Source organism: Melospiza georgiana, chromosome 11 (assembly GCF_028018845.1).
Source record: "Melospiza georgiana isolate bMelGeo1 chromosome 11, bMelGeo1.pri, whole genome shotgun sequence".
In the NCBI taxonomy this organism is placed as follows: domain Eukaryota; kingdom Metazoa; phylum Chordata; class Aves; order Passeriformes; family Passerellidae; genus Melospiza; species Melospiza georgiana.
In genome coordinates this window covers 23585697-23598141 of record NC_080440.1, presented here as the reverse complement: position 1 = coordinate 23598141, position 12445 = coordinate 23585697, and the positions used below count along the sequence as shown (strand labels likewise).

The 12445-nt window shown below is 41.5% G+C and overlaps 1 protein-coding gene across 1 annotated transcript in view; it reads left to right on the top strand.

Moving 5' to 3' along the window:
• The window catches only part of FGD3 (FYVE, RhoGEF and PH domain containing 3), a 101342-nt gene that overhangs the window by 78891 nt on the left and 10006 nt on the right, over window positions 1-12445 (top strand). Inside the window, 5 exon segments of the mRNA XM_058032077.1 lie at window positions 1084-1163; window positions 1549-1579; window positions 2066-2167; window positions 6265-6327; window positions 10636-10758. Of these exon segments, the coding sequence (XP_057888060.1) occupies window positions 1084-1163; window positions 1549-1579; window positions 2066-2167; window positions 6265-6327; window positions 10636-10758 (399 nt within the window).

The window sequence follows — 12445 nt, the reverse complement described above, 5'->3', positions numbered from 1 at the left end:
AGAAAATAAGGACAGAAATAGAAAAAGAGGTGTGCATGGGTGGGGAGAAAGGGAGAAGGTGACACCAGTTGGGTGGAAACATATCACCCTTCCCAGGGTCCCAACAACATCTCATTGCTCCCCTCCATCTGCTCTTCTTGGTGGTGAGGGTCCCCCTGCCAGCTGTGGCTGCAAAGTGTGGAATCCAGTGGATTGAGAAAGTGGTTTGGGCCAGGTGGGAGCACCCACATGCCTCCCCTGCGTAGGGCACATTTTACACTGTCCTTTGCAACACTATGGATCTGTTGCATCATCTCTAGTGCAGGGTCTGGGGACCCCTTTGTAGGGGGGTGTTTGGTGGACCATGACTCTGCTGTCCTTCATGTGGATGCGGTTTCTGCCAGGGTGAAGGAGCCCAGAGCTGAGCTCCTCTGCACAGCAGAGGATGGGTGTTCACTGCTCAAATCAGAGGCTTTTTCATCACACACCCAAGACCTCTCCTCCCCCCAGCCTTTGGTGTGTGGGTCTGTTCCAGCCTGGCAGCTGATAGCCCTGGGGCTGTGACTTCCACCCTGAAGGTGCTAAGCTTGATCTCTCTCTGAATGTGTTCTTCTCCCCTAAGTCACTTTACCTTATCTTCATCAATGAGCAGTGTAGGGCTCCATTCAGGGTTTTTGTGGTTTTCTCTGCATCTGTTGTACAGTTTTGCTATAACAAGCAAAAGTCTTTCATGAAGATGTTTAAGACATAAATTATAACATTTCAGTCTCTGACAGCTGGGCTTTTGAAATTTTTATAAGAATCATTCAAAAAGAGAGTATAGTAATGGTGACTGTGTGACATGTTTGAATTGAGAGCCTTACCTTGTTCCCTGGCTGGCACACCTCCCCCTTCTGCCATAAGTGTGTGATTGGTGATACAGACACACAAGTTTTGCCACAAGACAGCTAAGTATGGAAACAGTCCCTTATTTTTTCTACTTCTATACTTTATTCCAATTGGTCTTTTTGACTAAGCATTTCTAAGAATGACTGTATTTGTAAGTCATTAAAAATGTTGGAAAGACAAGTTCAATGAGTGAAAAAGCTGATGTGCTTTTTACAGGTCCAAGAAATTGCCAAGCAAAATGTGGCTCATACATTTTCCATAACAGGAAAAAAGAGATCATTGGAACTGCAAGCCAGGTATGATACTTGTTCTGTCTTTGAAGGTTTGTGAAATTGATCTACAGGCTGTGCTAGTGTGACAGAGCTTTAAATTATGAGGTGAGCAGCAGAGGTGGGTAACAGATATGTAAGAGAATCTCGGTCCTAAGTCAAAATGTGTTGATTGCCTTTACTGAATGCAGTGTTTATAGTAGTGCTTGTAGGGTCCGCTGTGTCAACAATTCAAGTATTTTTGGCATTCGGTAATAATTGCTGTGAATAATTATCAATAGTGTTTTTTAAATAGTGGGTAGCAAAGCTAAAAATCTAATGGATATAAAGCTGTGAAGCTGTGAATTGAATTTACTGAAAATGTTTTAAGTAGAACAATGATGTTTTCTCTATTTTGCTTTTATTTTAACAGGACAGAAGAGGAGAAGAGGGAGTGGATTCATGTTAGTACAAAGCACCAATGATAAGGAGGGCAATCACCATGCAGGCAGCAGTTGAAATCATCATTTTGGGGTTCTGAATTAATGTGGCTGTGCAGGGAAGCTGGGTGGGCCAGTGTGGTGGAGTTGCTCATGGAGAAGTGTGGAGCTCAGTCAGGGTCCTGGTGCTGACCAGCTGGCCCCAGAAAGCATCTGGGGGCTCCAGCTGGGCTCCCCTTCCCTGCATTCCTCAAGCCCACTATGAGAAGAGACTGAGGCACCAGACCTTGTATATTCTTCCAGTTTGACTTGTAGAAATACTGTCTGATGGCAGTCTTAGTTTTTAACTGAAACAATAATGGGTTTAACACCACCACTTAAGGCTTTTAAGTTTCCCTTTCATTTATACAAGTGTAAGGGTTTTTCACCAAATGGTAATCCTACCGATCTTCCTATGAGAGAAGTTTTTTTTTGTGATGCTTCTTATCTTTGCTGACATCTTTGTCTCAGGTCATTCAAGCCACAATAGAAAAGCACAAACAGAACAGCCAGACCTTCAGAGCTTTCAATAGCTCTTTTTCACAAGAGGAGGAGCATCCTCCTGATTCCTCAGTAAGTACCAATGCTTCATTCTCCTTTGCCAGAACAGTTTTACCAGCAGTTGAGACTTGCACAGCTAACTTTAAAATAGTGGAGTCTTGTTCTGGATTTTTATATGACATTAAAGGGCAGTAATCTCCATTTCTCTGGCTTTCAAATGTGTATCAGTCACAGTTAGTCAGCCGTGCAGATACAGAATAAATTACCCAGGACAATTCAATTGCCTGAGACCCATCAGGCATGTTTTCCAGGCTGGTGGCTTTTTTTAGCAGAACAGGTATAATTCCTCAATGTTATAAGTGCTTAGCGGTCTGGAATGTTATTTGTGTCCCTAAGAGATATTATTTATTACTTTTCCCCATCTCATCAGAGATGCATTTTGGGATTATTTCTTCGATGTTATTTTATTATTATTTAAAATATTTTAAAGACTTGGAAGGAAAATTATGCATTTTAAAAGGATCTTGAAATACTGTTCTTCTAGATAGTAAATATATTTCAGAAAAATACTCTTCAACTGAATATGTAATATAGTCTTAAAAGTTTGTTGTTTCTCTACAGCCATAAGGTATCACTCTGTGTTTGCTAGGAATTTTGTTTCAGAAGTATTGACATCAGGACCGTATCTCTCCATTGAACTTGAAAATGATGGTGATAACCTTAGCAAAGGCATTTGCTACAAACTAAAGAAGAATGGGGCTTGAGAGAGCAAAATGTTTAGGAATATCATATGGTGCTGCCTATGACTTTTATGACTTCAGACGTGGTGGATCTTGGAGTAGAGGGGGAGAAGGTCCATCTGCAGAGATTGAACTTTGGGAGCTTTTTATCTTCCCCATTCCCTGCCAACTAAATTGTTTGCTTGGGGTTCTTTTGTTTTGGTACCTAACCATTTTTGACATCTCTCCTTGGAGATTCAGGACTGATTTGGTGACTCGACTCAGATAAAAAATCTGGATTTTTTTATCTGCCAGATTTTCCAGAGGCCTCAGGAGAGATGTTGGATATGCCTTTCCTCCCCACATAGTCAGATTGACAGTGAAGATCTCAACACTCCATAGAGTCTAGAATACTGCTACTGATAGCTGCCAGCAATGAGCCATTTTCAGAATCTGGCATAGTTTACTTATCCTGAACTATTCATCAGCTAAAAATACTTGGGGAAAAGAAATAGAAAATAGTCAATTCATGCCTATATTTTTCAGTTAACTTATGGCTGCATTCACAGCCAGGCTGCATTCAGAGCCCAAATAATAAGTAAACTAATAAACACATTTCTTTCTATGGAATTAAAACACAGCGTCTGGTAAAATTCATTATTATTATCTTACTTTGTAAATTCAATTTGATTTTGCTTCTGTGTTCATGGTGTAGCCTCCTACTTATATTCTACTCTTCATAAAAGCCAAGCAGAGCAGGAGTCTGGTTTATCCCTGGCTGTGATATTAATGCAGTCTGTACTGTAATTTCTTTAATGCCAGAATACTAACCTGCATTTTTAGGAGATTATCTTCTCTAGATAATCAGCTTTGAAACTGATGTCACAGCTAAATGTGACAGAAATTGCTGTCAGTTAAAAAAGGTAAAGTATTTCTGTAAGGAAAACTGGGCAAATACTGAGAACATTCTAACTGCAATACACTGCACTAGGTAGCATCCACCAGCCAGATCATCTATGGAACACTGGGCAGCAACTTTAGAGGGAAAAGTGACCCTTGTTTTTCTCTCAAGAAATGGATATGCACTCATGGATTCCTGTCTGGATCTGTAATAGCCACTAGAAATTAGCCTGTGCAAAAAGAGTCACATTGGTTTTTTCCCATCATTGGCCATACATTTTCTCTGTTAGGGTGCTTAGGACTGGTTGCAGTTCATGACCAGTGCATGCAACTCTGAACATGCTTGTGTGGTAGCAGCAGTAATTTAAGAAGGGTTTTTGGAAAGCTTTAGGGTTCCTTTGTGGTTTAGTTCCTCCCTTTTCACCTGCAGCATTTTCAGGCTGTGTGAAAGGTGTTTTTAAAACCATCTAAAAATGTTCCCAAGGAAAAGGACCACTTTCACCACTGCTTCATCTCAGAAGAGCTGGAGGCACCTGGTGTGGTGATGGACCCAATTTGTGCAGTCTTGGAAGGCTGGCAAGGAAAGGTGCTGCAGAGAGCTGAGCTCTGTGGAAGTGACATCTCTAGGATCTGAGATTGAGAATGCTTCTGTTAGTTAAATCATGAATGTTAGATGCTGCTGTTTCTTTCCCCATAGATCTGAGTGGTTCTGACAAACATGTCAATAACTGTATTGTTACCAGCTCTGAGACAGTGTGAGTGGTAATGGTAATGTTACAGGGGGAAGCCCTTTTGAAATATTTTCCAGGTAAGAGTAGAGGGTATTTGATTTTTAGCCCATTATTCCAAATAGACAAACAGACAAGGGGATCTGAGTAGGCAACTGGAGTAATTTACTCTTTTCCCTAAATTTGCTGGGGGTTTTCTCAAGCTCTTCTTCAAATCTTGTTTTTCCTCCACATTTTTCTTTTTCCAAGTCCCATCAGAGCACAGAGATGTCATTTTATTAGGCAGAGTAAAACCCTGGGTTGATTAGGATTCCACTGAAAAGAGCCCCCTTTGCAGAGGACTGAGGAACAGATGATGTGAACACCTCAGGGTTGCTGGGTTTTTGCAGAGGCAGAAATATCTGGTTAGAGCTAAGTAGTGATGCTTCCCTTAATTCAATTATATTCCCTTAGGAAGTGCTCTAGGGTGGGACAGCCCTGGTGCCAGGGGATGCATTTGCTCCTTTCCTTGTTCTAAAGAGTTGATTGATTGTATTAGAATATAAATAGACTCAATGAGGCATCAGAATGAATAGCTCTTCAATTTGGCCACTCAAACAGAGATTAAACCTTCTTGCTTTAAAATGAAATGAAGCCAGAGTGCCAAAATGCACTGGCCATTTGGATAATCTTCAAATAAGAGATGTTGTCTGATCAGCAAAGGAAGAATGACCTATGGGAATAACAGGAGAATTTATCATAAAGAATTTAACAGTTTGAAAACCTTGTGTAATCTAGCAAACTCCCTGTAAATTCATTTGCAGATAAGGTGGTTTTCCATTCTTTTTAGAATGTAGCCTGTGATTTTGGTACTCAATGTACAAAGCTTATTTGCACTTTATATCTATTGAATGCTATTGAATGTATATATATGGTTTACATATATATATATATGAATATTATATATTAACTCTATAGGAATATATATATAGATAGATATACAAACATCTATGTGTATTTAGTACATTTACATCTCCATAACTGTATAAATGGAGATGCCACTTCACATTTATTTAGGGATTGAAATGGATTATGAAGAAGAGAAACTTAATGGAGTGGTGTTTTAATAGAGTAAATTTTGTTCCTCTCAGAATCAAGTACCTTCACAGAGCTTTTGCTGGTGTGGCTGGCAGGCTCCAATAGAGAAGTGTCCTTCAAACTTTGGCACTGTCTTTCTGCAGCATGTAAGGGACAGGCACAGGTTGCACCCAGAGGAAGGTTGGCAGTTCAGTGCCATCTGTAAAATCATCCACATCACAGCCCACCCCATATTTGAGGATGGCTGAGCACATGTGCACCTGGGGGTAGTGGAAGGTGTCCCTGCTCATGGCAGGGGGCTGGAACAAGATGAGCTGTAAGATCCCTTTCAACTCAGACCATTCTATAATTCTGTGATCTGATTCTATAAATTAAAGTGTGCTCACAAGCAAAGAATTGACGGGCTGAAAGCAAACTCTCTTTCTTTTCTCTTCCCCCCACCACCCCCACCTTGTTCCCTTCCCTTCCCTTCCCTTCCCTTCCCTTCCCTTCCCTTCCCTTCCCTTCCCTTCCCTTCCCTTCCCTTCCCTTCCCTTCCCTTCCCTTCCCTTCCCTTCCCTTCCCTTCCCTTCCCTTCCCTTCCCTTCCCTTCCCTTCCCTTCCCTTCCCTTCCCTTCCCTTCCCTTCCCTTCCCTTCCCTTCCCTTCCCTTCCCTTCCCTTCCCTTCCCTTCCCTTCCCTTCCCTATCTATTTGAGGAAGAATGTCCATGTTGAAGCTGTTCTGTGTCATTCTCTTTCTCCTCAGATAGCCAGCACCAGCTCAGTTGAATCAATGCCAGGAGCAGATGGTGGTGGTGCATTAGGAGGGGTGAGTAATTTGAAGCTAATACTTTAGTCAGAGCTGTGTTGGGAGGTGGGTTATGTTTATAGCAGGAAAAAATAATCATACTTCAATATAGGTTTTATAGAGTTTATATCCTGCTGTCTGTGGCCTCAGCTGTGCTGTCATTAGTTTCCTGGCTAAGTTATACCCACAGCTAGTTGCCATTTGCAGCATCAGGGAATTTGAATCCTGCTCAGATGTGTCACAAAAACCAGGAAATAAACTCTTCTACCAATTTGCTGGGTTAGAAAGTTGACATTACTTTACTGAGAGTGCTGGATGTGAGGGCGTTTCTCCTCAAAGCATGAATAGACTTCTTAGAGCAATATAACTCCTTTGGTAATAGATACATGCTGCACACACATCAGAGTTGATTCCTTCAGTTTGTAGCACTGGGTTTGGAGAGGGGGAGATTTGTGTGGGCTTTTTTGTTTGTTTGTTGTTTTTTGGCGATTTTTGGTGGGGTTTTTTTTGTTTGTTTGGCTTTGTGTGCATGTATTTAAATTATGATAGGGAGCTACACTGATTGAAGGGAAAAGGGCAAAAAGATACCAGGAAATCTATCTGATTAATGCTGTTGCATTGTATAACTCAGGATTTCATTCCAGAACCACATTTTGAATAACACTTCTTCCACAGTATGCTTTCCATGTTTCTGCGAATGCAGAGGAAGAGATGATAGTACTTTTGTATGTCTCTGGCCTGTAAAACATTGGCTGCCACAAAAGCAAAATATACTTTCAAGATATTATTCATTTTGCTCAGTAAAATAGCTATAACTGCTGCTGAATCCAATCAAGGGTTTGAGTCCTTAATAAGGTCTATTTTTTATTGTTCTTATCTCTCTCTTCTAGAATAAAAGATTTTCAGGAAATGCCTAGGCTTAGTTGAATTTACTAAAAATTAGCCTTAACAAGAACAACCAACCACCAAAAATACCCTTACCTGTAGAGACATGGTGTAGGATGTTATGTATTAGCATGATGATTTTAGGAACTAAGGAGCCATTTAGCAGCACCTCCAGACCTCTGGCCAAGCTTGGAACCTTCTGGTAGAGTGCACAGTGTCAATGCATAGCTGTTAAACAAGCCAGCAACCTGACTATACAAAAACCAAGTTATAAGAGTTTGTGATTAGTGTGCTCCTTGCTGGTTATTTTTTTGTCTTCACTTAATATTTTCACTTAACAATTTTTACTTTATTTACAGTTTTGTGATTAGTGTTTTGTGCCTTGTGTTGCAGATGCTGTATTTAGTGAACTACTTTGAAAAAAATATATTTTAAAGTATTAAAAAAAACCCCAAGCCTACATAAAAATTTTGGGGTGGTTTTAAGTATATAGATTTTATTTGTAATTGAATAAAAAACTTGTATCTTTTTAGTTGATTATAAATTGTTGTGTCAGTGATTTACATATGATAGCATATCTTGATATGTTAAGTAATTTTCCTTAAATCATGTATTTAAAGAAAAATTTAATTCCTGACAGAAAAAAAATGGAGTTGATCAAAAAGACAAAAATACCCCAAATTTTTTAGTGGGGCTCTAATTTTGCTAAAAATGAATAATATCAAGAGAATAATTAATAAAAATGTTAGTTGCAGGTTCAGAAAATATGAATTTTTGGTGCTGGCATCCCTTTAGTGCCGCTCAGTGAGAGCACAAGCAATACATTTTGTGGTCACTCGGTGGTAGTGGTGGCCAGCACACTGGGAGCTCCTTCCTGTGCCTCCCCAGCCTGCCTGAGGGGCTTCTGGCGTTTTCTTCAGCATTCTCGTTCACGCTTGCATAACCAGACAATGAAGTCCTGCTGCAGGAAGGATCACCTGCTTGTCTATTGTGTCACGGTACCTCTTTGCTGAATTCTCTTGCTGCTCTGCACTGCTAGGGCAGGTTATGCTCAGACTTCTGTATGCAGGAGGAAATGTGAGCCTGTGTTTAAAATGTCTTACACATAATCTTGCCAATATAATGTTGGCATGCAGAGAAACAAACTAAAAGATACAAAGTACAAAATCTGTTATATAATTTAAAATTATTTTTCACTTATAGTTAGCACTTCCAGAAACACTTGCTGATTGCAAGCCCATTGTGGGTTGCTCCAGGTAGTTAATTTATAAATGGAAAATACACCTGTAAGAGAATAATGAGAAGGAAAAGAATTGAAACTGCTTTGTAGCTCAAGTGTCTGCTCATGTTAGAGTCTCATCAGACTGTATTTATGGGTCACATGAACAACATTGGGGCTGAATTTCTACCTGCTAGCCCAGACAGAATGAAATAGCTGGCACAGAGCAGCTGTGGGTGCCCCTGGATCCCTGGCAGTGCCCAAGGCCAGGCTGGGCAGGGCTGGAGCACCTGGGACAGGGGAGGTGTCCCTGCCATGGCATGGTGGCACTGGGTGGGCTTTAAGGTCCTTCCAACCCAAACCATTCTGGGACTGCGTGATTCTCCGACTGTATAGCAAGTAATAAATAATGGTAACAGCAGCCTCCTAAGCCCCCTGCTTTCCTTGTTGCTCCTACCAGCTTTTTGGTGATTCTCCCCTGCATTTCAGAAGCAAATGGAGGCTGCATAGTTCACTGAGTTCAAGATGTCTGCTCACCTAGGACGGCCTGCCACAGGCCTTCATCTTGCAGTCACATGAGTTGTACCTCTTGCTGGGATATATGCTATTTTTCCACCAAAATTTTAAAATTCAAGCAAACTGTCAAGATTTAGAGAGTTAAATGCAGTAGAGTAAAAGCAAATTAGCAGTCAAAACAGCCTAGTCTGAAAGAAGTAGATCCTGGCTCTGAACAAATTTTATGTGAGTGTTTTTTCCTGTCAGACTTAGCAGCTTCAAAAGAGAGTTGGGTATATTGAGAAAGATGAGAAATATGGCAATTATTCAAGCTCATTATTATCAAGATGCTGAAGCAAGGGTAGCTCTGTGTTAGCACCTCATTTAAAAGGCATCAGCAGCAAATAAAGTAGCTTGTGTAATAAGTGACACTGTTGCAAAGTGACTGTTGAATTTATCTAGGGTGAACAATGTGAGTTACAATGCGTATCCTTGTTTGCTACAAAAGCCCCTTTGTTCAGACCATGTGTGACGAGTCTGTGGTAAAGTCACCTGAGCCATCACTGGGTGGCATGAGGGCATTGCCAGTGCAGGAAGGTCTCATCTTTTTCACAGGAATGGAAAGGGATTTTTTAAAAATTCTTTCTCAGTGTCAGTAGTTAAATAACATTTTGTTGAAAAAGTCTTTCTTTTATAATAGCTCTCTGGAATTTGCCAAGTAATAAAGACTTTTTCATTTTTATTATTTTTTTCTGCAGCTACAATGCAATGTTTCAAACTCTTCTGTTCTCACTGTATTCTGACAATGTTGAGAAATACTGTGAAGTGTTGCTGGCATTCTTCAAACACTTAAAGACATCTTTATACGACATGTTGTATTTTTGTGATCTGCACGTTGGCATGTTAATCGTGGAGTCATGGAATGGTTTGGGATGAAAGGGACCCTAAAGATCATCTCGTTCCAACTTCCACCATGAGCAGGGATGCTTTCCACTGGACCAGGTTGCTCAGAGCTGAATCCAACCTGGCCTTAAACACGTCCAGGCATGGGAAGTCCAGTTTATGCTGGATCCAGTAATGCTATTCAATTTATCAGGAAATTGTGCAATAAGGTTTGCTGAGTGACTTTAGGTATTGGCTTGGATTTAGAGGCTAACCTTGCCTGGCCACCTAGACAGCAGGTCCCAGAGAGTGCAGGGCCCTGGCAGAGGTGTCCCTGCCTTCCTGAGAAGCCTTATGCTTCATCTTGTGCTGGGAGGGAGACTAAGGAAACTTCTAAATTAAGCATTTGAAGTTGGGTGGTGCAAAGTCCACTCCTAATACCATTTCCTTCTTCAGTCAAGCCGTTTTCCCCCAAATCTTCACACCTCCTTCCCAGCAAGAGAGGGAGGTTTACAGCGCACCCACAAAGTCAACATGCACCTTGAAAAAGGAAGGGATGAGTGCTGGAAGAGAAGTTTTCTTGAGGTGCCCACCTTGACCATTCCTCCACCTCTGCGCTGACAGACAGGGAGAGGAGATTGCTCTGTGGTGGTGAGGAGATGAGTGGGCAGAAGGGGCTGAGACTACATTATGTCTGCCCGAGACGCCTGATGGTTGAGCCAGCCCCCCAGCTAAGGCAAGCAGCAGAGTCATGCAAATTCTTTCCCAAAATGGTGTGAACCCCAAAGAGGATCTACGAACAATGTGGCCATTATTTTTTAATCACATACTTGTACTTTTAATTTCAGAGTGATTCCTCTAGGAAATCTTCCAAATCCAAGCGAGACAAAGAGAAACAGTCTTGTAAGAGCTGCAGCGAGAGCTTCAACTCCATCACAAAGAGGCGGCACCATTGTAAGCAGTGTGGGGCTGTAAGTATCCCGGCACCCTCAGCTCTTGGGTTTCTTCTGCAGAGAAGACAATTTTTTGTTTTATCAGTACAGGGACTAAAAGACATCCTGGTTCATGGCAAGTCATTGACAGAGCAGGTTTTTCCACTTGCTTTACTCTCTGGATATCACGGGGGAAAGCAGCAAAACTGGTGCAAGGGTCCTGGTTTGTGCCAGTTTAAAGGCAAATTCAATGCCTCAGTGGACAGAAAGAAAGGTGGTGCTTTTTGTGGGGATGGGCATATATCTGGGAAGGGAGTTGTAGTTTGTTTGCAGAAACAATGGCCTTTAGACAGCCTCACTTCACCCAGACAGCAGCTCTGCTAAAATGAACAGCTGAACATGCAATATTAAAGATGGTATTAAGCTACTAGAGAGCATCCAAAGGAGGGCAATGAAGATGGCAAAGTGGAGCCATGTGAGGAGCAGCTGAGGGCACTTCTTCTCTTTAGCCTGGAAAAGAGGAGGCTGAGGGGAGACTCACTGGGGTCAACAACTTTCTCTGAGGGGAAGAGGAGGGGCAGACTCTGATCTCTTTCTGTGATCTCTTTCTAGAACCCAAGGGGAAGGCCTGAAGTTGTGTCAGGGGAGGTTTAGGGTGGATGTTAGAAAGAGGTTCTTCCCCCAGAGAGTGGTCAGGCACTGAAAGGGGCTCTCCAGGGAAGCAGTCAAAGCACCAAATCTGCCAGAGCCCCAGGAGATTTTGGAAAACGCTCTCAGGCACACAGGGTGTGATGCTTGGGGATGCCCTCTGTGGGGCCTGGAGCTGGACTTGGTGATCCCCGTGGGTCCCTTCCCACTCAGCACACTCTGTGATTCTGCGTTTCTTTCCCTAAAGAAATGTTGTGCAAAAGTGTTTTCCTCCTGCTTGAAAAACCAAAGAAAATCCATCCCAGAGGCTGGGTTACTGAAGGCCCTTAGCCACCTCCCCTAGAGCCATTTATCAGTGCCTGAATTCCCTTTTTTTTTTCTGTAAATCAACTATGCCCAAGATGAGATGGATTTCTGCAAAATTATTTGAAACCTCATTCAGTGTTCCTAATGTAACTAAGAGTAATGTTATTTAAATAATGTTAGTGATTTGAAGTAGAGATAAATTTTCAGCTGCAGAGAGATCTAAATGTATAGTTAAGGTGTTAAAGGAAACCTCAGTCTTAGCAACTGAAATTAAATTGTGGAGGAGGCATTTCTACCCTAGAGTTGGGATTTTCAGTCTTCTGGGTTTGCTTTTATTAAATCATGAAATACATTTCTGGGGGTTTAAAATATCCCATTGCAAAGTCAGTGCCACTAGAGAAATGAAATAATGGCTTTCCCCCAGGAACAAAGAGATAACAAGAAATACAAAATGAATAATTTATCATTAAATCACCATTTTTTGTGCAATGCCTTGTGGTGTGGCAATAGCATTCGAATGAAAGAAGTTAATTTTTCTGAAGGAAAGACTATCATGTTGCTAAAAATGCTGCCTTGCTTTTGTTTGGGTAACACTGCCTGAATTAAGGCAGTCTTCTTCATATAGTAAATATATAGTAAACAGTGAACCATATAACAACATATATGTGTGCTGTGGGTTTTTGGTTATTATTGTACAGAAAGTCAGAATGGATGTCCATCAGGCTGACACCCTGGGGACAGTTTGTCTCCCTGGAGCAGGTGTATTAGAGAC